The sequence below is a fragment of the Leucopleurus acutus genome (assembly GCF_964270905.1).
Source record: "Leucopleurus acutus genome assembly, chromosome: 8".
In the NCBI taxonomy this organism is placed as follows: Eukaryota; Metazoa; Chordata; class Mammalia; order Artiodactyla; family Delphinidae; genus Leucopleurus; species Leucopleurus acutus.
In genome coordinates this window covers 2,894,107-2,921,512 of record NC_139151.1, presented here as the reverse complement: position 1 = coordinate 2,921,512, position 27,406 = coordinate 2,894,107, and the positions used below count along the sequence as shown (strand labels likewise).

The 27,406-nt window shown below is 43.2% G+C and overlaps 1 protein-coding gene across 3 annotated transcripts in view; it reads right to left on the bottom strand.

The window, feature by feature from the left end:
* Positions 1-27,406, bottom strand: part of OPCML (opioid binding protein/cell adhesion molecule like) — a gene marked incomplete at both ends in the record, with an annotated part of 1,080,793 nt that overhangs the window by 218,398 nt on the left and 834,989 nt on the right. For all 3 annotated transcript variants that reach the window (XM_082844274.1, XM_082844276.1, XM_082844275.1), the window contains one exon: positions 3,821-4,053. In XM_082844274.1, the coding sequence (XP_082700400.1) occupies positions 3,821-4,053 (233 nt within the window). The remainder of the gene's footprint in view (positions 1-3,820; positions 4,054-27,406) is intronic.

Genomic DNA, 27,406 nt, shown 5'->3' with positions numbered 1-27,406 from the left:
CTCATGCTAGTAAATTCATGATTAATCTCAAACAAACCCCTTCTTGTCTTGAGTTACACCTGTTTCTTAGTTCTATAACACGTGTGTAATGTCTGTGTTTTCTTTATCCCGAAAGCTCACAAGCCTAACACGTTCCTCTCCCAGCGGCTCAGGATCCTAGCTCTGCAATCACTAGTGGGAACATCTAACATTTCCCCAAACTCAAAAAGGGAGTATCGTGATATCCTTTTAATTCTTCCTATTTCAAGATATGGGGATTAATCCTCTCAATGTCCCTTGGATGATACCTCTTGAAGGAAGCTTCTCCATTCCTACAGGGAGACCCACGATCTGCTGTCCTCACACCTTCCGAGTGACGGGCATGACCTCTTGCCAGCCCATGCCTCCATCTCCTTTATGGCACTCCCTCCCACACAGGGCTGCCAGATTGGTTTTCCTGCCCTGACTAACCTGAGCCCCTTGTTCTGGATTTCCTTAACACCTCGGTACACAGTCACAGGCTTGCCGTCATGCACCAGGGACACAGTCACAGCCTCGCCGTCACGCACCAGGGACACAGTCACAGCCTCGCCGTCACGCACCAGGGACACAGTCACAGCCTCGCTGTCACGCACCAGGGACACAGTCACAGCCCTGCCGTCACGTGGCACCAGGGACACAGTCGCAGCCTCACCGTCACGTGGCACCAGGGACACAGTCGCAGCCTCGCCGTCACGTGGCACCAGGGACACAGTCACAGCCTCGCCGTCACGTGGCACCTTTAAGTTATCCCTTCAGTGGCCAAGATGTACCTTGGGGACCAGTGATGCTATTTTAACGAAAGCAGCTTCTTCCCTCAAAGAGAAGGACTAGGAAACTAATCCCATCAGATACGTGGAAAGGCCACCTTATAAGCCAGGAAAGGACAGGCTTTGAGGTAGTGTTAGAGCAGCTCTCACTTACTCACTTTGCAGGAGGAGGGAGCAACAAAGCCTAGACCCCGTGGGATTGCCCTTCTGCTAATGACACTTGTCTGGCAGAGGTGATGAGATTGTAACATTCTCAAATGGACAGAAGATAAATAAATACCATACACACGCGCGCGCACACACACACACACACACACACACACACACACGCACACACACATGCAGATAGACAAGTTGCAGCTTGGAAATTTTTCAGTTTTTCTCATTGCAAAATCAATAGCCATCAGCAGTTTGAAATTAAAGGCAGGATTAGACCTCAGTTTTATGTATGCCTTATTGTATTCCAAAAGCTTTCTACTCGGTCAGATAAATCTCCTTTAAGAGGATTAGGAAACTTTCATTATCTTTAACCTGAACTAACACTAAGTCTGAAAAATTAATCTATAGACTGGACAAAAGCCGACAGCTGCTGGGAAAGAGGGGACTTCTGGGCTTTCTTCTAATTGAGCCGCAGGGTCTCGGCTTCCACCCACTGGAAACTCAACCGATTCCCAAAGGAAGAACAGCTCCCTGAGCTCCTTATTTTAGCCTCTCAGTAAATGGAAAGCCCAGTCTGCTAAGATTTCCAGGAGGAGATGCTCCCCTTCCTCCTTTGCCCTCCTGATCTCTGCACTGGATTGCCTGGAGCTACAGAAGTTGCTTGGCCTAAAGCGTGGAGACTTGAGGACGTCACCTCTGGAATGAGGGACTCTACTGCCCTGCTTCTTGCCTCTTCCTAGAGTCTTTCTGACCCAAAGCTCTGAGACCCCACTGGCTTTCACATCCAGCCCCAGGAATTACTCCAAGCTTCTTACGAAGAGCATTATCCCTGAAGCTCTGTGCCACAAGCCCTTTATGGCCTGTATTGGCTTTGACATGCTTACACCGTCTGTCTTCTTCCCTGAAAAGTGATAGCCCTGTTCTGCTTGAGTCTGTTTCTGTACAGTGCCTGACAGTTCTTTTCTTCTTTCAGTGACGAATTTCCTGAATTTGAAGATAACGTTGTTGTCAAGGCCACGGAGGTGCCACGGAGGCGTCACTTCTCATGCCGAGAATTTCTGCTCCTCTGGAGCCAAGCCCAGGTGGCAGGCGGGTGGTGAGAGCTTGAGCTCCCTTGTTTTCTGCAGACATCCCCGCTCATCTCAGACGACTGATCTCAGCGAGGGCCTCCACCAGCCTCTGAGGAGAAGCATCAGCTGTGACACTTGTCTTTATCTCCAGATGGCAGCCCGTCTTGTAGCTCCCAAGCAGATCACCCCCAAGCCATACCCCTAGTGGGACATGGATGGAGAACAGACACAGCGGAGCAGGCAGATGTGGGAGTCTGGGAGCGTGTGGGTGGGAGAAGGGCTTAGAGGCTGAACGGAGGCAATGTTTCAGCACTATGGCAGCACCAGGGCCTGCCGGGAGCCAGGGCTGTAGCAGACAGACCTCTGGCCCAGCTCAGGCCATTACCACGCTGTGCAGAGCCAAAGCCCCTGATGCTCTGCTAGCAAAGAGCTGTTCCAGACAAAGGAAAAGAACGGCCGCCTTGATTTGCACACGTGACCAAAGCACGAAAAGACTCTAACCCCTACTCAGACTTCCCATGCAACCATCTGAAATGAGCAAAATTATATTTTTTAGAAAGGCAGGGATGAGGGAATCCATATTAGCTAAGCGACAATGCCATACACATTTCAGAAACTGAAAAAATATAAAACCCATTGGATCAACTGCAGGTGGGATCTGATGAAAGGCAGTTACTGACACTAAGTCACACACAGGGACTCTTTCTGAGCTCAAGGCATGGCCACAAGACATCAGCATAGGGGACACTGAGAAACGTCCACTCAAACCTCTCCTTTGGTGGAGGAAGGATATGTCATAGGGGGATGGGAGCTAGTCTGCTCAGCACCTCATTGCTACCATGAGTGGATACCTGATAGGACTTGCTTTACATAGTGATGGGGGTGTTGGTAGGGGGCAGTTCGACATAAGGTCATTTGTAGAGCTGCCTTGTTTTAAGACGGTTCCCCAATTCTCTTGACTGCTCTCTGCATGAGTTTTTAATTCTTAACACTTAATAGTTGATATCTGAGATTCTGACATTTCTTCAACCCCATTTTTCTCCTACAAAGTAAAATTCAAATGAAACACTCTTAACTACTATGCCTGGGTTATACTAATTCAGACTTTTAAGGGAGAATGGGAGAGAATGTTAGGGATTCCCCCTTTTAATTATATAGATTTATTTCCAACACAGACCTGGAGATAACATTTTGACTAATATCCCTCTTGACCTCAATTCCATTGTGGGGCTAAAAGGGTGTACACGGACTCAGCAGCAATGCCAAACGGCACACAGAACCCCTTCTGGTACAGACACAACCACCAGCTATGCAAGAACAGTCATGTCACACGATTTCACATCAATATTATTAACGCTTTATCATGAAATAAGCCTCTGAACAACAAGAGGCGCGGAGAGTAGTACCGTATCCATTTCCTTATATCTTTTCCCAACTCCAGAGTGCTAAGTAACTAATATCTATATAATATAACATAGTATAATATAATGTAACATAATATAACATCGTATAGCATAATAGATATTTCTAATATATCTTTTCCCAACTCCAGAAAGCTCAAACATGCCGAACAACCTATTAATGGCAGAAGGACCAGAGAGAAAACGGAGAAACTCTGTAAAGATACTCAGCACTTAGTCAAGACCCCAGCAGGTGGAAGGAATCCAGGACAGACACTCAGTCTCTGGATTCTACAGAGGAAACGGCCTTTTGTGTCTTTCTACAGGAGTAGAAGGACAAGCTGAGATCATGCGTCCCCTGCATCACTGAGGGGAACGTGAGCCCGCTGGCCAGGCCGCCTACCTTGAACGATGAGGTGCACCCGGGAGGTCTTGGGGTGGTTGTCCGTCTGCACGGAGCAGGTGTACGGGCCCTCGTCGTACACGTCCACGTTCTGGATCATGATGCTGTACTGGGTTGGCGTGTTAACCAGGATGATCACACGAGGGTCTATGGACCACTTGTCGTTCCCGGCGTAGAGGATGGTGCTACGGTTCAGCCAGGCCACCCGGGTGACCCGGTCATCTATGGTACACCTGTGAGTGAGGGTCGGGGAGGGGAGGGAGGGAGAAAGTGTTCAGAGATTCTGTTATAAACACAGCTGCTGTCACTCAAAGGGTAAATGAAATAACATAGCCCAGTGCTAAAGGGAACGAATTATTGATAAAACTTCCTAAATAGAGGGCAACAGTGGCCTGAATCCTCCTGAAGAACCGATGCTACAAAATCATTTCTACTTGATTTAGCAACATGTTATGTGAATATCTTTGCTGTATATTTGCTTTCCATCTTATTTTTTTCCCTTAGGCTTCTATGAAAATTAGTTTATATTTCTCGAGCACAGTTACCACCTTGTGGGAGAAGTGGCCCAGGGCCAGAGGGGAGAGAGAGTGCATCAGTATTTCAAGCAGGTCACCAATAATCCACACAGCAAATGCTTAACTTGTTGTTAGGTCAAAATTGGGACATATTTACCTCCAGACCTCCCTCGTGTTCATCATCTCCCGTACCCCTAAGCCGCCCAAAGCCCTCCAACTGCAACTGATAACACAGAGTCTTGAAAGTCACGGTACAATGCCAGCAGTCTTTGAGGCAGTCACGGCTACCTCTTAAGATTTCAGGAGATGGAAGGAGAAAGTGGCCAAGCAGACCACTACCCCACATACCCTAACCTACTCTTCCCAACAGTCAGAGGCTATGAATGGAGGCTACGAGCAAATGGAATTTGCTTGTCGGTGTGTATGACCTGCAGGTTATCAGGTTTAATGCAGAAATAAATGTGCCTGCTGGTCAGGAAGAAAATTTGCAAATGTGTCCCAGGAACTTAGAATGTGTGGGTGGAAAACTGAGAAAAGGAAATCCTTGAGAAATCGGAGCTGTTCAATGAAGGGCATGGTTAAAGGGCCCCAGGTGTGTCTACCCCAGTACTCAGTGCTCTAGTCAGAACCTGAGTTTCAGTATCTTGGCAAATGAAAAGGTGAAATGACACCTGCTTCCCCGAGATGTCCCACCAGAGGGGGTATGAGCAGTGCCTCCTGAGGACCGGGAACGTGAAGTCAGCACCTTCAGGTAGGGACACAGGGAATAAACATGGCCACACCTCACCAGGTCTGCTCCCACCTCGACCTGGACCAGGGCTCAGGAGGTGGGAGCACCAAGGACACCGGCCATGGGGAGACACGTGTGTTTCCCTTGGCAAAGTGAACAGCTTGACATAGCCTGAATGGTCCAGGGAACAGAAGGATACTGGAGCACCAAAATGACAGCTGCCACTGAAAGGGGTGAGCGCCCAGTCTCGAGAGGCCCTCTCCCTGATGGGGAGGAGGGATAACAGCATAACTAGCTTCCAGTCAGAGGGGTCTGCTATGCACACGTCCACCTGTCATTCAGCAGGTGCGGGCAGCCTCGAGGTAGGGGTGGGGTGACCACTGGGTGCAGGAAGGAAGAGATTTTTCTCTTCTATATGTTCTTTGTTATTTTTTACAACCACAGAAGTAAAATAAACATGTATAAACATGTAAACGAATACAACACAAAGATGCCTAAAGGCCGAGCTAATCTTTCTCTCCACCCAACTCCCTGCCTGGATGTTGCCATTTCAGTGACAGCCTGTTACGTCTTCCTCACCTTACTCCTTACAGACATATATTCACATACGGAAAGGTTGTGTTGATTTGGTTTTACCTAAAACAGAATCATACTCTAATATTCTTACAAAGCTTTTATTTTAACTTGGCCACAGGCATCCCTGCATACCTGTACCTATACATCTAATTCTGTAATTATTTTGCAGATGCGTCTAAGATCAGTGAGGTGAGTTCTGGGGACCCAGCTGCATTTACCTAATGGTCCTTGTATTCAGGTATCATTCAATGACTCCTTCCCACCTTCACAGATGCCTATTTGGCATAAAGAAAAACTGAAGTCATCAAAAAGTCTACAAATCATAAATGCTGGAGAGGGTGTGGAAAAAAGGGAACCCTTCTACAGTGTTGGTGGGAATGTACACTGGTGCAGCCACTATGGAGAACAGTATGCAGGTTCCTTAGAAAACTAAAAATAGAGTTACCATATGACTTAGCAATCCCACTCCTGAGCATATATCCAGAGAAAACACGAATTTGAAAAGATACATGCACCCCAATGTTCACTGCAGCACTGTTTACAATAGCCAGGACATGGAAGCAACCTAAATGTCCATTGACAGAGGAATGGATAAAGAAGATGTGGTATGCACATACAATGGAATATTACTCAGCCATAAAAAAAGAATGATATAATGCCATTTGCAGCAACATGGATGGACCTAGAGATTATCATATTGGTTTGGCCAAAAAGTTCATTCTGTCAGTGAATTTACATTGTTCGATGAAATTCCTGGTGAAAATGAAAAATATATCTTTTATTTTTACTTAAAACCGAATGAATTTTTTGGCCAAACCAATACCAAGTGAAGTAAGCCAGACAGAGAAAGGCAAATATAAGATATCACTTATATGTGGAATCTAAAAAAATGATACAAATGAACTTATTTACAAAACAGAAACAGACTCACAGAAAATAAACTTATGGTTACCAAAGGGGAAAGGGGGGGGGATAAATTAGGAATTTGCGTGTAACATATACATGCTATTATATATAAAATATATAAACAACAAGGACCTGCTGTATAGCACAGGGAACTATACTCAGTATTTTGTAGTAACCTATAAGGGAAAAGAATCTGAAAAATATATATATGTATGTATAACTGAATCATTTTGCTGTATGCCTGAAACTAAAACAACATTGTAAATCAACTTCACTTCAATAAGGAATAAATTAACTAAAAAAAAAAAAGAAAAACTAAGGTCATGTTGTCTCCTCCACATCCTTAGGGCCGTAGCTTCACTTTCTGTGCATTTTTGTTCCTTATACAGCAACTGTCCATTTCCCTTATGAGGACTAAAGCCCTAATGGGCCCTCTCTGCTCCCCACTTTCAAAAGCATTTCTTAGGAAAAAAAAATATGATAAACACATTCATTCACTCTCAGTTGCAAATCACTGATAAGAATTAACGTGCCAACTTTCTTAATAACAGCTGTATTTCCATGAAGATTGAATCCCTGTTTGAATGACTCCTAAAGGTTAAATTCCTACTGTACAGTTTGGCCAGCCTGGAAGTAGATGGTAAACTAGACATAGTGAAGGGTGTTGTCTCCCAGACCCTGGAACCACACACACCCAGGTGACAGTGCAGACAATATGCTGGCTTTTATTTTGGTCAATCCTTTGCACATTTTAAGTTGACATAATATTTTTAAAGTTTAGGTAATAGTTGCAAAGGATGCATTTTTGGTCTGTGGAGATTATTCACATTTTAAAATTAAAATGTCATAATGGGGCTTCCCTGGTGGCGCAGTGGTTGAGAGTCCGCCTGCCAATGCAGGGGACATGAGTTCGTGCCCACATGCCGCGGAGCGGCTGGGCCCGTGAGCCATGGCCGCTGAGCCTGCGCGTCCGGAGCCTGTGCTCCGCAACGGGAGAGGCCACAACAGTGAGAGGCCCGCGTTCCGCAAAAATAAATAAATAAATAAATAAATAAAATGTCATAATGTCCCTTTATATATATCTCTATACAAATTTAAATACCATAGCAATTTGATATTCATGGTTGTCTACTTTCAAAATTCAGGAACAAGCTCTTTTTTAACAATCATAAAATGTGCACTGTTCCTTTTCTAAACTTGAACTTGTGTCTCTATTATATATCCTCTGCAGGATTTTATCCTGATATAATACTTCAAGCATATTTTATGCTTGAAAATCTTTTATTGATCAGCTATCATATTTATTTGCAACAATATATATAAAGTATAGAGATTGAAATTTAAATTTCTTTCATGTTCTGTGACCGTAAAGCTCTGAGTAATATTTTCTTTTAGAATGAGTTATCATTACAAGGATAATACTGATAAAACAACATAAATATATTATACATGTGGTTAAGTAATAATTAAACATAAGAAGTAAACTTTTACTGGAAATATAGCTCTCAATGGGATAGATGAGGCTTTTCTGTTTATTATACCATCGATAAATATCATTATACTAGAATGAGAGCTCAGGATCAATTCTATTCCTATTTTGCTTTGGAAAAAAACAAGTTCACATAAGCAAGGAGATAGAAATGAAAACCTTGTATAGCAACGTCACTCAATTCTTTGAACCTCTTCCAAGATATATGCCAAAAACCGCATAGTAATATAACTTCAAAAATTATTTTAATGATCTCACAGCTGACAATTCAATTAATTCCTCCTTCAATTTCTTTTAAAGCAATGAACTGGAAAATACCTGACTTGCAAAGGGCTTTGTAACCCAGTATTAAATTCATTCAATTTCTCAGTATCTGGACAGTATATTGCTAACATTTTACTAGGCCTTATCAAATGACTGTTAAAGATGTGTTATTCCGTCACTTAGAAGCACTTTGTTTAACCCAATACGCTGAGAAAGGTGGGGAAAATTGAAATACTGTTTATTTTAATATGCCAAATCACCCTGCCCTCTGTCAGAAAACATCTCTCTCTCTCTGGATTCTAATTCCAAGATAGAGAAGGTACCAGTTTTGCCATGAATTCATTACTGACGAAAAACTGTGCCATTTCCTTGAGGACTTCTCTGCTTTACTTTGGTGGGACTCTCCCTCAAGACTGATACTCTGTCTGATGACAGATCGGTAACAGCGGTGGAGGTCACAACGAAAGTAAAGGAACATTCTCTCCCGGACAATTAAAGTGGGAGCAGTCAGAAAGGACAACCAGAACTACAACTCACACACAGGTCTTTCTCAGGCAGATCCATTTGAGGACATTTTAGATCTTGAAAACGTACTTCTTTAGATACATTTCCTTGTGTTAAGACCTACAACTGCAGGTTGGGGGTGAATCGCACCGGTTCAAATGGCCGCAGGGTCTGGGAGGGGCTGACTCTGAGGCAGGGCAGTCCAAATCCACCCTCTGGTCAGCACACACTCTCAGTGTCCTGCCACACAGCCCTTGGAAAGCCTTGTGTACCTCTCGGTGGACGTACCCCGGATGGATGACTAAGGTCCAATTCACCTGCTCTCAAGCCTGGGCCTCATTAGTGGGCATGGAAAACACACAGAGGGAAGTAAGTCCATCTCTCTAATGGGGTAGAGCTGCTTCGCTGAGTCTACACAGCCCTAGAACCTAACAGATGACAAAGACGCTTAGCAGAAGGATTCTGTCGGTTGAGGACAGTTATCTGCCTCTTAATGCTTCTGTGCCCCAGAAGAACGCGTCCTTTCAGTGTTTCCAGCCTTCCTCCATCACGATAGGGCCCTTTCACCGTCCTCTGAACAGCAGGAAGAAGAGCTCAGAAAAGGACTTAACATTATGCTTAAGTATTGTTCCAAACCCCGCTCCTGCCCTGCTGGCTGTGGCTACGTCTTGGACTCTCTTTAACCAGAAGCCCACGAAGGAGGGTTTTTAATGTTAAATAAGGGGGAGCCAAGAGGAAAGTTAAGAAATATTAATGACAGCTTTCCAATTTCTTGAAAGCCCTTTCAGGTATTTAAAATTCTTACACTCCAAGCTAACCCTGCCTACTGGCCCAAATACGATAGAACTCAAGGCACCTCTACTGGAACGTCTACAATTACACAGTGAGTGTTCTGTGCCCAGCACAGTTTAAGAACCTTTCGTATATTAAATCACTTGACCCCACAGCTACCCTTTGAGAGACACTCTATCACTGTCCACATTGTACAATGAGGAACAGACAGAGACGGTCAGGACTCCTAACGTCCAAGCCTGGCACCATTGTAACCGAGCAGGACCCCGTGGGGGCCTTCCCAGGACAGGCCTTCCCCCAGATCCTCTGCTTTGCTCCTCTCTGAAGTACCTAGATAATAGTGTTTGATGCACATTTCCTGAGTTGTTTTGCAGATGTAAACCTACCCCCCTCCAACAAATGGAAGATGTTAACTCCTCGTGGACCTTGAGCACATAGCCCCAGGCCTCCTGTTGCCCAAGGACTGATCATGTTAACCCCTGTGACACCACCCTGCTGCCTCACCATCAGACAGTCGGAGAATTGTGCACAAGCTGATCATAAACGTTTCTCTGCTCCAAACTCCGAAGTTTCAGTTTGTTTGGCCTCACTGTGTGGTGGGCCCACAAACTTGCGTTAACACCATCAGGCAGGGGATTCAAACCTGGGCAGCCTGGCACGGGGGGTCCCTGTACTTCAGGGCTTCTTCTTAATAATAATAATAAAAAAAAGTGCTTGTGGTTTGAGAACCCAAGTTATTAGGCCAGCCAGAGTTTCCCTCAAAGTTATGGTACTTATTTAATCTTCTCATAAGTGATAAAACAGCTTTGGGGAACAGGAAGAACATTTGGAAGTGATTTTTTCACATCCGTAAACCACCCCTAGCTATGTGTGAGGAGAGGTGTGGAGATAAGAATCAGAAAGAGCAAAGGAACACCTGAAAGACAGTGGAGGAAAGGGGTCCTGCTTGCAAAGCGTCATGTCCAGCTCCGCTGAATATGCAACGTGGGATTAAGGTGTCCAGATTGGTTTCACAGTTAGGGGAAACCCATGCCTTAAAGCAGTGGTTTTCAAACTTTGCTGTGCATCAAAATCACCTAGAGAGATTTTCAGAACACAGATCGCTCAGCCCACCTCCCAAGACCTTCCGTTCATTGAGCTGGAGGTGGGCTGAGTACTTGCCTTCCTAACCAGTTTCCAGGTAAGGTCAGAGATGCTGGTCTGGGGACTGCCCTTTGAGGCTACAATAAAAGCACCTCAGTAAATAGGTATGTTGTTTTCGGAAAATGGTAACTGGTGAAACTGAACGCAGGGCAAGGAACAGAGAGTGCCGTGGGGACTGGGAGCATCCTTGACGGAGAGAGAGTACTCCGGAATGCCCCACTGCGCCTGCTTCCTAGATGCTCATGTCTTTATCATCTGAAATCTGAACGCAATATGACACGTGTCTGAAGATCAAGTCTGCATTAAAAATAAATGTCACATACACAGATTAAAAATAAATCTCACTTACACGTACAGATAGCTGCAGGAACATTTAGATAATCTGGAGAGCTGGAGAACAAGTCTTGGAAACCAGCCTAACAAATGGTGTGTCTCCTTTACAGATAACTTTATAGATTCTGTGTTCAAAGAACTGACAATTGGCATTTTGAGAAACTGAAGTTAACTAGAAAATGCCTTGGTATTGGGATAATACCTAAATTATATCGCATGCCCCTCTGCCTTCATGAATAGTACACAGTGGCAGATAGAATTTAATCACTAATACAGACACATTGGTCTATACCTCTTTGTAATGTGACCGTCTTCTTCACAGAATTTACAACACTGGATTTAATCATATACGTACTTATTCGTTAGGCTGTAAATAACTGTCTCAGTGGTCTTCACTTTGTATCACCAGCACTTCCCAACGGTCCACCTGGCAGCTAGGAGGTGATCAGCATATACTTATAATGATTAAAAGATGTTGGGACTTCCCTGGTGGTTAAGAATCTACCTGCCAAAGCAGGGGACAGGGGTTCAAGCCCTGGTCCGGGAAGATACCACATGCTGCGGAGCAATGAAGCCTGTGTGCCACAACTACTGAGCCTACGCTCTAGGGGCCGCGAACCACAACTACTGAAGGCCGCATGCCTAGAGCCCGTGCCCTGCAACAAGAGAAGCCACCGCAGTGAGAAGCCTGCACAACACAATGAAGAGCAGCCCCCGCTCGCCGCAACTGGAGAAAGCCCACACGCAGCAACGAGGACCCAACGCAGCCAAAAATAAATACATAATTAATTAAATAATAAAAAAAAGATGTAAGATAATGTGTTTCAAACTGACATAAAAAGAACCCACATAGGATTATAGCTAATGATACTGTATCATATCCTTGAAATTTGCTGCGAGAGTAGATCTTAAATGTTTTCACCACAAAAAAGAAACGCTACGTGATGGGATGGAGGTGACAGCTTATTCTATAAAGGTAATCATCTGGCAATAAATAAATGCATCAAATCAACATGCTGTACACCTTAAACTTACACGGTGTTATATGTAAATTCTATTTCAATAAAGCTGGGAAAAAAGGACCCACATAGGTGAAGTAGATGTCCTTGGAGATACATGTATGTGTGTATCTCTCTACGAGTCTTTGTAAAAAAATTTTTATTGGAGTATAGTTGATTTACAATGTTGTGTTAGCTTCAGGTATACAGCAAAGTAAATCAGTTATACATGCATATATATCCACTCTTTTTTTTTAGATTCTTTTCCCATATAGGCCATTATAGAGCACTGAGTAGACTTCCTTGTGCTATACAGCAGGTTCTTATTAGTTATTTATTTTATATATAGTAGTGTGTATATGTTAGTCCCAGTCTCTCAATTTATCCCTCCCCCCCTTATCCCTTGGTCTATGAGTCATTTATACACACAAACACACACACAAGGTCCACAGGTCCTCTGCTGTAGTTTTTAATTCACTGTTTTCATTTTTATAATACTCTGTACAAATATCACGTATGCATGTTGTGGATGTGGTCTGACCACAGTTGGATTTCAGTGTTTGGCCTCATGTCTGTCAGTACAAGGGCATCAGTGAGTACTTCTTTCATTGTCTGAGGCTAATGAGAAACGTATGAGGTAGACTCAGAGTGTCAGCAAGGCGTCCCTGCCAAGGAAAGCTGCGTGATGCCAGAGCAATGGGGGTCCCCAAAGTTTCAGTGAACCCAAGTGGAGGAGACCTTAGGCATCAAGGGCACATGCTGAAGTCAGAGGGGTCCTTACAGCAGTCAGCCCCATATCCACACGCAACTCGGAAACTGATCTGAATAAAGCATCACCTGCCCCACTGACGCTCAAGACTTTAATTGTATTAGTTTATATGTGTGTGATCTATAATTTTAGATTTTTGAGTCACAGAAGGGTATAAGGTTAAGGCATTTATACCTAGTTTCATGATTTTAGGTACTTAACATATTAAAAATAGTATTACCACTGGGAATCCCTGGTCACCTTGTCTCTGCCCACCCCTGTCCCCTGCCTGAGAAAATGATCTTCCAAAAAGTTTTCAAGTTAAGAAATGTTGAAAAACGTAAAAGGGTTGAATGGTAAAACCCCAAAATGCATTTCTTTGAATTTCATTTTTAAATTTACACACAATATTAGTTTTGTGTTTTTTTGCTTTTGTTTGTCAATTGCTTTTTTAAATAAATTGAGAGTTAACTGATTTTCATTTAAAAACCTTACATGTATCAAAATATATTAATAATGCTAGTTCAAAAAATGGGAAGAAGGCGATCTTGCTTTAGAGAATTCAAGGACCAATAATAAAGGAACGTTTTAAAGGCAAGGAGAGGAGGGAAGAAAAAATGAAAGAATTTTAGACCAATTCCTAAGGTATGCTAAATTGCACCAAGCTGTTCTCCTGGGAAGCTTTAATGACTCAGTTATTTCCTGAGTTACAAATACAGCCAAGTCTAGAACATCAAGAAGAACCCTAAGTTACATAAGGGGAAATTTTACGATTCAGAGGGAGTAATAACTCTGCTAGAGCTAATATGCAGGGATAAGGTCCTGGTGGAGAATATATAGGAGAGCCTCTGCAGAGGATGGGGCGGGGTCAGAGCTGCTTAGAGGGTCTTCAGGAGTGCAAGAGATTGACTTTGAAGGCTGCCAGATACACGGCATCCTCACATTGTTCCTAATTGGGGGATGGTGCCTTGCTCACAGCAGCTGGAGTGTGGAGTCACATTAATACACAGGAAGGGTGTGTATGTGTTGTGTGCTTGTGTGTACATGTGTAGTTGGGGGAGAGATGTTATCCAGAGAAAAGAAGGAAACGTATACCAAGGCATGCAGGATGAGCGTCCTGGAGGACATAAAGTATTTAAACAAAACCAAGGAAGGTGTGGGGTATCCTGAAAACAGTGTCATTGGAAGCAGTCCAGAAAGGTCACCGGGCTCTCCAGAGTGTTTTTGTTTGTTTATATTAGGATTGGAAACACTGGGAATTTATTTATTCATTTTGTAAATATTTACTGAATACCTACTGGGTGCTAGGGCTTTTCGAACTTTTAAATGCCCACAAGTTACCTGTGCACGTCATTAATTCACTAGGTCTGGGTGGGAACCAACATTCTGCATTCCTACCATGCTGATGGGGAGCGGGGAGCTACACTTTGAGTAGCCCAATGTTACTGTGAACCAGAGATGCAACTGTCAATAAGACAAGGACCAGCCTTCTCACATTATGATACTTACACACTATGATACTTAATATATAAGCATATACCGATGGGATCAATCTTATTGAATAGGAGCAACTGATGACGTAGGAGAAAGCAGATGACTCACAAGGAAAAACTACGGTAAAGGTGAAAGAGTGTGGGATCTAAAGCACATGAAGGAAGGGTGCTTCAGCTGTTGTGTCATAAGAGAAGGAAAAAATAATAGCAACGCACCTCGATTTGTGGATCTGGCTAGGGGAAAGCAAGGAGGCTCCCAAGTGATGGTTTCTATCTTTTCCTAAGTAGACGGCAAAGTTATCAGTTGAGGGTAAATGGGAATGTAAGAAAGAGGGGAAGGTAGATGCAAGAAAAAGTGAAATAGCTGCTACAGAAAATGACAGCAAAATTGCTAGGGAACTATACTAGGATTCACAGGCGGTGCTGAGGCCCCACTTACAGCTGATGACCAAGAATTTAGAGCGACACTACTCTGCCAGCTGTGAGGATATTCTCCAACCAAGAATATCTGCTGAGCTGCTGAGCTGCAGGCGGAGACAACGTGGATGGCTGGGTTCACCCAGTGTTAAAGAGTGCCAGGTGGGCAAGGGAAAAGAAGCCAAGCTTTAAAGAAACTGGAAAACAGATGAGTGAAAGGAGACGTGATGACAGGGACCCTGATGGATAGAGAGAACCCGGTGGGTTCCATGCACTGGAAGCTTGAATGAGGTCCTTGAGCAAATGAGTTGGCACGAAAGAGGCTGGACGTGATGGGAAGTAGGATACATGGTGACCACACAGTGGTGGCCCTCGTCCACAAAGGATTAAACCCGTCTCAGGCCAGATGGGTCATCCAGATGACTCTTGACAACACTGAGAATGACGCAGGGGAGTCTAGAGTTCTTTATGAGCTTTGATGACATATGTAAATTGGACACTAAAGAGACAGTATGTTGCAGTGCTGAGGAGAGGGCCTTGGCTCAGACAGGCAAGGGCTCTGCTACTGACCAACAGACGGCCTCAGGACAGGCTCCTTGTTTACCCCCTCAGAGCCTCCCTTTCCCCGTCTGTGAAGTTGGATGTACACACTCACCTACCTCCTAGGGCTATTATGAAGCTGAATGAAATAATACTGATACATGAACCAGAGTCAGAATTGTACCTGCACATAGCAAACATTCCTTAAACAGAACCTGCTCTATTACTATTGTCAGAGAGCTTGTTGCTGCATTTGGAAAAACATAATTCAACTGCTGTTACATGGGAGTGTAAGTTAGTTTAACCAAGTGATACTGAATCCATTGGTTTATCGTTTCCCAAGGACTTCTGAAGCCTTCTCTTTCTGTATTTTCAAATATATACAGAATGGAGTTCCACTGAGGGTTGTCTGAGCCCGGTTTCAAGACAGGTTATTCCACTCACTAATAGCTCAGAAAGAAGGTGAGATTTACATTTTTACCAAAACCCAGAACACTGGTTCAAGGCTTTCGCAGTCCACCTATAGACTCTTTCGCGCCTAAGATTTTCTCACTCTTGAGAAGCATTCTGTACTTCACCTATGCAGAGCTCTGCAGTAGGATTTCACTTCCATCTAAGGTTTATTTTCTCAGCTAAAGCCACTGAGACAGCTTTAAGTTTGTATTTGTATCAGGCTTCGATCACAGCGTGTTGGCAGTGGTTGACGGGCTGGTTTCTAGATGGCCGGTGGCTGGTAAAATGCCGTATTTCTTGAAATGCATAATTGAGAGATCGATCAGCACAGCTGTGCGCGCCTGGAGGCGGATCCCCGTCGACCCGCAGGCCCGACAGCTTACGCAGCGGTGTCCTTGTCTTGGGCAGTTTCCGTGTACACATAGGACAACCCTCACCCTAGACCAGATACTCAGAACATTCCATCCTCAAGCAGATAGAGGCATTGCTCAAAGCAAACACTAACCGTGTAAGTGCTAAAGAGAAATGGGACAATGGGGACAGGATCACAGTCGAAGGGATTACTTCAGGTCAGGAGTTTCAGAGCAGCATGTTCAATTCTAAGAGATGTTTACTGCACACGTGCTGCAGGGCACCAAGGAGAAGGGAAAGTTATTCCAGGAGTCTCACTCCCAACCCAAGGAGACACCGTTAGCTGGTGAGGCAGTGGTAAGGGTACATCTCAGGGCAGGTGAAGGAGAAGCATAGAATTTAGCCGAGGGTCTCCCCACAGAACAATGCCCAGGTTAGTCACTGGTGGATGGTCCCCTCACATCTGGAATTACAGGTGGCTTTGGAAGCCACCTTCTTCCCACTTTCTTCCTTTGCAACTTCCTCTTGAAAGGTATAGCATAAGGCAAAGCCATTTCAGAAGCAGTGAGCCCTTGGGGAAAGAAGAAAAGCATCTTTTAAAGATAAGAATGATGAAAGCTTCTCCTCTCCCATCATCCAGGCCCAATTCCTTGCCCTTCTGGTGCAGGCCAGTGGTGTGAAACTCCAGGGGGTTGTAAAAGGCGGGCAGGCTTTTCCTCTCAGCCCTGACTCCTTGTCTCGGACAACAGCTGTCGCAGAAGCTGCTCAGCGGCCGGTCGGGAACGCCTTGAGAAGTCACCCCAAACGGTTCACATTATTTATTTGTCCCTGGCTCCCACTCCACCGTCCCTACCACTCCATCCTCAACAGCTTTAAAACCCAGCCTCCCAATTTGTTCATTATAGTTGGCAAAGAAGTGAGCGAGATGAAATTAAAGTGTTTCCCAAGCACACACCATTTTCATTCCATTCAATACATTATCCTGACATATTTACTCACGGCCATGTCTGTCTCCGTATCATCCACGGAAAAGTATAAATTAAAATTTTAAATTAAAAGCAAAGAGTCTGGGGAGCTTGATATCTTTCTGAAGAATGGAGAAAGTCAGCCACAGGCTCCCAGCATGAGTATCATGGGAGCAAAGACTCTGGCAGTACAGAAATTACAGCCCACGGATTTCCCTACAAATACCTTCCCACATAAAACATGAGAAATCATGGAATCCCAAAGTCAGGCAAACCCTCAAAAGTCATTCTTCTTCCTGCAGAATTGGGCATAAACAAACCCGGCTCCTTCTGGGTTCAGGTGAAACTTATCAGAAACGGGTAAAGCACTGATTTATTTATGAAACAAAAAATATGCTGAAAGTTGATGAGCTTTTATCCCATCTGTAGAATTTCTGTGTAATATTCTGGTTAAGAGAATAAATATTTTAATAAGGGGTACACCAGTTCCAGTCACAGATCTGTCATTTACTATACTCCTAATCCTTTGTGAGCACTAGTTTTTCACATTTATAAAATAGAAACAATATTTTAAAAATCATAAACTGGGAGACTGGTTCAAGATGGCTGAGTAGAAAGACATGTGCTCACTCCCTCTTTCGAGAACACCGGAATCACAACTAACTGCAGAACAATCATCAACAGGATGACACTGGAACTCACCAAAAAAGATACCCCACAGGCAAAGGCAAAGGAGGAGCCGCAGTGAGACGGTAGGAGGGGCGCAACCACAATAAAATCAAATCCCATAACTGCTGGGTGGGTGACTCACAAACTGGAGAACACTTAAACCACAGAAATCCACCCACTGGAGTGAAGGTTCTGAGCCCCACGTCAGGCTTCCCAACCTGGGGGCCCGGCAACGGGAGGAGGAATTCCTAGAGAATCAGACTTTGAAGGCTAGTGGGATTTGATTGCAGGACTTTGACAGGGCTGGGGGAAACAGAGACTCCACTCTTGGAGGGCACACACAAAGTAGTGTGTGCATCGGGACCCAGGGGAAGTGACCCATAGGAGACTGAACCAGACCTACCTGCTAGTGTTTGAGGGTCTCCTGCGGAGGTGGGGGGTGGCTGTGCCTCACCGAAAAGACAAGGACACTGGCAGCAGAAGTTCTGGGAAGTACTCCTTGGCGTGAGCTCTCCCAGTGTCTGCCATTAGCCCCACCAAAGAGCCCAAGTAGACTCCAGTGTTGGGTCGCCTCAGGCCAAACAACCAACAGGGAGGGAGCCCAGCCCCACCCATCAGCAGACAAGCAGATTAAACTTTTACTGAGCTCTGTCCACCAGAGCAACAGCCAGCTCTACCCACCACCAGTGCCGCCCATCAGGAAACTTGCACAAGCCTCTTAGATAGCCTCATCCACCAGAGGGCAGACAGCAGAAGCAAGAAGAACTACAATCCTGCAGCCTGTGGAACAAAAACCACATTCACAGAAAGATGGACAAGACGAAAAGGCAGAGGGCTATGTACCAGATGCAGGACAAGACAGAATCCAGGAAACACAACTAAATGAAGTGGAGATAGGCAACCTTCCAGAAAAAGAATTCAGAATAACGATAGTGAAGATGATCCAGGACCTCGGAAAAAGAATGGAGGTAAAGATCGGGAAAATGCAAGAAATATTTAACAAACATCTAGAGGAATTAAAGAACAAAGAAACAGAGATGAACAATACAATAACTGAAATGAAAAATACACTAGAAGGAATCAATAGCAAAATAACTGAGGCAGAAGAACTGATAAGTGACCTGGAAGACAGAATGGTGGAATTCACTGCTGCGGAACAGAATTAAGAAAAAAGAATGAAAAGATATGAAGACAGCCTAAGAGACTTCTGGGACAACATTAAACGCAACAACATTAGCGTTATAGGGGTCCCAGAAGGAGAACAGAAAGGACCCGAGAAAACATTAGAATAGATTATAGTCGAAAACTTCCCTAACATGGGAAAGGAAATAGAAACCCAAGTCCAGGAAGTGCAGAGAGTCCCAGACAGCACAAACCCAAGGAGAAACATGCCAAAACACATAGTCATCAAATTGGCAAAAATTAAAGACAAAGAAAAATTATTGAAAGCAGCAAGGGAAAAATGACAAATAACATACAAGGGAACTCCCATAAGGTTAACAGCTGATTTCTCAGCAGAAACTCTACAAGCCAGAAGGGAGTGGCATGATATACTTAAAGTGATGAAAGGGAAGAACCTACAACCAAGATTACTCTACCCGGCAAGGATCTCATTCAGATTCAATGGAGAAATCAAAAGCTTTACAGACAAACAGAAGCTAAGAGAATTCAGCACCACCAAACCAGCTCTACAACAAATGCTAAAGGAACTTCTCTAGGCAAGAAACACAAGAGAAGAAAAGGACCTACAAAAACAAACCCAAAACAATTAAGAATATGGTGATAGGAACATACATATCGATAATTACCTTAAACGTGAATGGATTAAATGCTCCAACCAAAAGACACAGGCTTGCTGAATGGATACAAAAACAGGACCCATAGATACGCTGTCTACAAGAGACCCACTTCAGACCTAGAGACACAAACAGACTGAAAGTGAGGGGTGGAAAAAGATATTCCATGCAAATGGAAATCAAAAGAAAGCTGCAGTAGCAATACTCATAGCAGATAAAACAGACTTTAAAATAAAGAATGTTACCAGAGACAAGGAAGGACACTACATAATGATCAAGGGATCAATCAAAGAAGAAGATATAACAGTTATAAATATATAGGCACCCAACATAGGGACACCTCAGTACATAAGGCAACTGCTAACAGCTCTAAAATAGGAAATTGACAGTAACACAATAATAGTGGGGGACTTTAACACTTCACTTACACAAATGGACAGATCATCCAAACAGAAAATTAATAAGGAAACACAAGCTTTAAATGACACAATAGACCAGATAGATTTAATTCATATTTATAGGACATTCCATCCAAAAACAGTAGATTACACTTTCTCCTCAAGTACGCATGGAACATTCCTAGGATAGATCACATCTTGAGTCATAAATCAAGGCTCAGTAAATTAAGAAAATTGAAATCATATCAAGCATCTTTTCTGACCACTACGCTATGAGATTAGAAATCAATTACAGGGAAAAAAACGTAAAAAACACAAACAGATGGAGGCTAAAAAATACGTTACTAAATAACCAAGAGATCACTGAAGGAATCAAAGAAGAAATCAAAAAATACCTAGAGACAAATGACAACAAAAACACAACAATCCAAAACCTACAGGATGCAGCAAAAGCAGTTGTAAGAGGCAAGTTTATAGCCATACAAGCCTATCTCAAGAAACAAGAAACATCTCAAATAAACAATCTAACATTACACCTAAAGAAACTACAGAAAGAAGAACAATCAAACTCCAAATTTAGCAGAAGGAAAGAAATCATAAAGATCAGAGCAGAAATAAATGAAATAGAAACAAAGAAAACAATAGCAAAGATCAATAAAACTAAAAGCTGGTTCTTTGAGAAGATAAACAAAATTGATAAGCCATTAGCCAGACTGATCAAGAAAAAGAGGTAGAAGACTCAAATCAATAAAATTAGAAATGAAAAAGGAGAAGTTACAACAGACACCACAGAAATACAAAGCATCCTAAGAGACTACAAGCAACTCTATGCCAATAAAATGGACAATCCGGAAGTAATGGACAAATTCTTAGAAAGGCATAACCTTCCAAGACTGAACCAGGGAGAAACAGAAAATATGAACAGACCAATCACAAGAAATGACATGGAAACTGTGATTAAAAATCTTCCAACAAACAAAAGTCCAGGAACAGATGGCTTCACCGGTGAATTGTATCAAACATTTAGAGAAGAGCTAACACCCATCTTTCTCAAACTCTTCCAAAAAATTGTAGAGGAAGGAAAACTCCCAAACTCATTCTATGAGGCCACCATCACCCTGATACCAAAACCAAAGATACTACAAAAAAAGAAAATTACAGACCAATATCGCTGATGAATATAGATGCAAAAACACTCCACAAAATACTAGCAAACAGAATTCAACAACACATTAAAAGGATCATACACCATGATCAAGTGGCATTTATCCCAGGGATGCAAGGATTCTTCAATGTATGCAAATCAATCAATGTGACACACCATATTAACAAACTGAAGAAGAAAAACCATATGATCATCTCAATAGATGCAGAAAAAGCTTTTAACAAAATTCAACACCCATTTATGATAAAAACTCTCCAGAAAGTGGGCATAGAGGGAACCTACCTCAACATAATTAAGGCCATATATGACAAACCCACAGCAAACATCATTCTCAATGGTGAAAAACTGAAAGCATTTCCTCTAAGATCAGGAACAAGACAAGGTTGCCCACTCTCATCACTATTATTCAACATAGTTTTGGAAGTCCCAGCCATGGCAATCAGAGAAGAAAAAGAAATAAAAGGAATACAAATTGGAAAAGAAGAAGCAAAACTGTCACTGTTTGCAGATGACATGATACTATATATAGAGAATCCTAATGATGCCACCAAAAAACTACTAGAGCTAATCAATGAATTTGGTAAAGTGGCAGGATACAAAATTAACGTACAGAAATATCTTGCATGCCTATACACTAATGATGAAAAATCTGAAAGAGATATTAAGGAAACCCTCCCATTTACCATTGCAACAAAAAGAATAAAATACCTAGGGATAAACCTACCTAGGGAGACAAAAGACCTGTATGCAGAAAACTATAAGACACCTTTGAAAGAAATTAAAGATGATCCCAACAGATGGAGAGATATACCATGCTCTTGGATTGGAAGAATCAATATTGTGAAAATGACTATACTACTCAAAGCAATCTACAGATTCAATGCAATCCCTATCAAATTACCAATGGCATTTTTTACAGAACTAGAACAAGAAATCTTAAAATTTGTATGGAGACACAAAAGACCCCGAATAGCTGAAGCAGTCTTGAGGGAAAAAAAACGGAGCTGGAGCAATCAGATTCCCTTACTTCAGACTATACTACAAAGCTACAGTAAACAAGACAATATGGTACTGGCACAGAAACAGAAATATAGATCAATGGAACAGGACAGAAAGCCCAGAGATAAACCTATGTACCTATGGTCAACTAATCTATGACAAAGGAGGCAAGGATATAAAATGGAGAAAAGACAGTGTCTTCAATAAGTGGTGCTGGGAAAACTGGACAGCTACATGTAAAAGAATGAAATTAGAACACTCCCTAACACCATACACAAAAATAAATTCAAAATGGATTAGAGACCTAAATGTAAGACCGGGCACTATAAAACTCTTAGAGGAAAACATAGGAAGAACACTCTTTGACATAAATCACAGCAAGATCCTTTTTGATCCACCTCCTAGAGTAATGGAAATAAAAACAAAAATAAACAAATGGGACCTAATGAAACTTCAAAGCTTTTGCACAGCAAAGGAAACCATAAACAAGACGAATATACAACCCTCAGAATGGGAGAAAATATTTGCAAACAAATCAACGGACAAAGGATTAATCTCCAAAATATATATACAGCTCATGCAGCTCAATATTAAAAAAACAACCCAATCCAAAAATGGGCAGAAGACCTAAATAGACATTTCTCCAAAGAAGACATACAGATGGCCAAGAGGCACATGAAAAGCTGCTCAACATCACTAATTGTTAAGAGAAATGCAAATCAAAACTACAATGAGGTATCACCACACACTGGTTAGAATGGGTATCATGAGAAAATCTACAAACAAAAAGTGCCGGAGAGGGTGTGGAGAAAAGGGAATCCTCTTGCACTGATGGTGGGAATGTAAATTGATACAGCCACTATGGAGAACAGTATGGAGGTTCCTTAAAAAACTAAAAATAGAATTACCATATGACCCAGCAATCCCACTACTGGGCATATACCCAGAGAAAACCATCATTCAGAAAGACACATGCACCCCCATGTTCATTGCGGCACTATTTACAATAGCCAGGTCATGGAAGCAACCTAAATGCCCATCGACAGACGAATGGATAAAGAAGATGTGGTACATATATACAATGGAATATTACTCAGCCATAAAAGGAATGAAATTGGGTCATATGTAGAGACGTGGATGCATCTAGAGACTGTCATACAGAGTGAAGTAAGTCAGAAAGAGAAGAACAAACATCGTATATTAACGCATATATGTGGAACCTAGAAAAATGGTACAGATGAACCGGTTTGCAGGGCAGAAATTGAGATACAGATGTAGAGAACAAACGTATGGACCCCAAGGGGGGAAAGTGGCGGGGGTTGAGGGTGGTGGTGGTGTGATGAATTGGGAGATTGGGATTGACATGTATACACTGATGTGTATAAAATGGATGACTATTAAGAACCTGCTGTATAGAAAAATAAATTAAGTTTAGGAAAAATCATAGACTGTGGTGATTATTAAACAAATAATACTTTTAATACTATTATCATCACAATCTGAGAGCACAGTCAACAGTCAGTAAATGTTTGCTATCATATTTCTGTAATTATCCAAAACTAAAGAATAATGATAACCCAAACATTATAACAATGTTGACCTTCCCTTCGTGCTCATTTTCCCATGTGTGCATATACCAGTTATAAAGTTTGGAAAATTAACTAAGGAATCCACCTTTTGGTGGATCCAACCCATAGACCACGCTGTCTCCAGTTTGGAATAGAGAATGTGCGTGTTCACATGATCGTGGCTTCATGGGGGATTCGGAGGCTGATAAATCGGCTTGATTCTTCCTGTGCCCCTCCAGAACAGACTACACAACTGAACTAAACCTTATCTGAGTTTTATTTATTTTTTTTTAATTTTTAAAAAATATTTATTTATTTATTTTTGGCTGCTTTGGGTCTTAGTTGCAGCATGGGGGATCCTTCGTTGCGGCCAGCAGGCTTCTCTCTAATTGTGGAATATAGGTTCCAGAGTGCATGGGCTCTGTAGTTGCAGCACACAGGCTCTCTGGTTGTGGCACACAGGCTTAGTTGGCCTGCGGTATGTGGGATCTTAGTTCCCCAACCAGGGATCAAACCCGCATCCCCTGCATTGGAAGGCGGATTCTTAACCACTGGACCACCAGGGAAGTCCCTTATCTGAGTTTTAAAAATAAAGCCCTCATTAAGCAGACAGATGGTCAGGGACAGATGGAGGGCGAGAGATGGGAAGTGATACTTGCAGGAATGCTCCCCAGCTCCTACAAGCACTGCTCTTGCAGAATGTCAACCTGACCTGTTTAAAAATATACGTTATATATTTTTAATAAACCAATCATCTTTTCCAGAATAGCGGCTTATTTTACATAGATTATGCAAACTATCTCCCCTTAAATAAATAAAATAGAAGGCAGGGAAAACTCTGTCCTTGGGTCATAAGAGGCCTAGAGGGGGATATTCCCTGGGGGCAAGAAAGTCACAGGGTAAGTTTTGCAAATGTTTCCACTTCAGGCCCAGGGAGTTGCTACTTTTGATTTATGTCATCTGGAGTCCTGGCCACCTGTGTCTGAGAGGACAGGGCTTTCTCTGCTCCTGGATTCTCCGTCTCCTGGGGGGACCAAGGAACAGGAAGTCTGCCTGGAAGCCTGCATTTCTCCAGCTCTCCCCATCTCATTGTGCTTGAGTGAGGGCAGAAACATGGCGATACCGTTCAGTACTCCCAGCGTGTGGCTGAGCATGTGTGGCTCTGATCAGAGGTGATCTCCTCATAGAACTTGTCACTGAGAGGTTTGAGAAGACACACCATGAAAACCCAATTATTCATCATAACATGGGAAGGCTGGGTTTCCTTATCATGCATTTAACTTTTAAAAAACATTTAAAAAAATTCTTATTGGAGTATAGTTGATTTACACTGTTGTGTTAGCCTCAGGTGTACAGCAAAGTGAATCAGTAATACATACATCCATTTGTTTTTGTTTTTCAGATTCTTTTCCCATATAGGCCATTACAGAGTACTGAATTATGCATTTTAAAGAAATAAATGTACAGAGTAAGAAAGGAGTGGGGGAGGGAGAGAGAGAGATGGAAGGAAGGAAGGAAGGAAGGAAGGAAGGAAGGAAGGAAAGAAAAGATTAAAAAAGAAAGAAAAAGAGAAAGAAAGAATAAACCTTTAGCTTGGGTGGAAATGTATAATTCATACATTTCAGCGGATGTCTGCGCTTTCTTAATTGTGCTCTACGCAGGTGAATATGGACAATAAGCACGCACTTCCCGAGCACACACTGACTACCAATTCCTGTTATCCTTTGACGATTCCTTTTTAATACTTCGTTACCTGGCACCCAACAGACCTGCTGCCAGTGCTCTTAGCACTTGACTCTGCACTGTCCTTGCCATCCGTCTGTCGGTTTGGGCCTCCCCATCTCCTTTTCCCACGTGCACCTCAACCAACGCAAGCCCTGGTTAGGCCACATGTCCAGGAGGAAGAGGCTCCTTCCACCCAAATTAACTGTGGGAGAGCACGCCGAGTCTGGATAAGTTATAATGAACTGTCTCAGTTCATTGTAATGAATAATATAGAGATACTTACATGTGCTTTTGGGTAAATTATTCATCTTGTGCACTGAAGAATCAGGGCAGTAATACGCAAGAGAGACAGCTGGTGCATCTGGGTGCCTATAAATACTCAAACTCGAGCGTTTCCAAAGACCCATCCCCTCCCCTCATTAAAGACTGAAGTGGTTGGGGGGGCGGTCTTGGAAAGAAGAGGCTCAAATAGACATTGGCACCGTCCCCTTCGCTCTGTGTGTGTGCAGCTCCCTGTAAAGCGGAGGCTGTTTCTAGCATATTTGTTATTTTATTGCAGCTCCAAGTCACTTATAAGCAACCTGAAGAGCTCAGCGGGACCTCCACTTGGCTTCTGCCATGTCCTCAGGAGGTAAAGACGACAGTGAGACTCGCTTCCAAAGCCCCTCCACGACCCCACCACCACGTTCACTGTGCCTGATCCCGCTGCACTAAAGGTGGACCCGAAGGGACAGCACACTTAGCTTGGTCCTCACTGCCTCCCACTAGGTTTCACTGTCATTGTTCACGCTCAGGATGAAACCCACTGCGACATTCTGAAAACCCTCACCGGGAGTCTTACCATCACGTGTGTGCCCAGGCAAACAAACACGGGAATGAGAGAGCCCGTGGCCTTAGATTTCACCCCTTCGAGAAACAGGAGAGTTTTGTTCTTTCTAGGCCTGTACTTGTCAAGTTTAAAAAAATAAAAAGTCCTAATTGTCATTTTCCTGTTGCTACTTCTAATCATTCACATCCACTGGCAATAAGGTTGATGTTATTCACCTTAACTATGACGTTTTGCACAACACACTCACCCCTCTTTCCTCGTGAGCCGTGCTGTCCTTCCTTACGTGCGGCACAGTTAACTGTCTGCTCACATGTTTGGCCTGACCTTAGAGAACGGGGACAAGCCTCAGAACTGAGGCTCATGAAGAAAATAGAACAAAACAAAACAAAACAAGGGAATGGATGGTGATGATGATGAAAAAGTAGAGCATACAGTCAGAAAAAAAGAGCGAAGAGAGATGGGGGGGGTGGGCCCTTGGATGTCTGAAAATGTCTATATAACGGATCTCAAAACCCGGGAAAGATACCAACCGAGAGTACTTTGCAAACAGCAGGAATCACAAACCCGAGTTCTAGATGCCCCTCTTGAACAAGAGCCCATATTCAGCTAATCCGGGGCTTCCCTGGTGGCGCAGTGGTTGAGAGTCCGCCTGCCGATGCAGGGGACACGGGTTTGTGCCCCGGTCCGGGAAGATCCCACATGCCACGGAGCGGCTAGGCCCGTGAGCCGTGGCCGCTGAGCCTGTGCGCCCGGAGCCTGTGCTCCGCAATGGGAAAGGCCACAACAGTGAGAGGCCAGCGTACTGCAAAGAAAATAAAAGTAAAAAAAAAAAAAAAAAAAAAAAAAATTCAGGTAATCCACTAAATGCAGGATTACCAGCTCCATGCACGCTCTGACAGAGGTGAGGGAAAAGAAGGGGAGCCCTGTTTTACAAGGCGGGGGTCCTCAGGGTTTCCTAGGAAAATCACATTCGGCTGTGGCCGTTGGTCAATGGGACCTGGGCTTCAGACAGGAAGGGACATTTGTCCCCAGCTATTTAGAACTCCACAGGGAGAATTTTTCCACCTATATTTTCTCACCTTGTGATGACTTGTCAAAACAGCAATCTTAAATTTTCCCAGAAGCTGAATTGGGGCCAAACACTGAATAGTAACTAGGTAGGGCAAGACCCCAAGGGTAGTGGTCTCTGCAGTTTGGTAAAGTTTCCCTCTCTCTTCCTC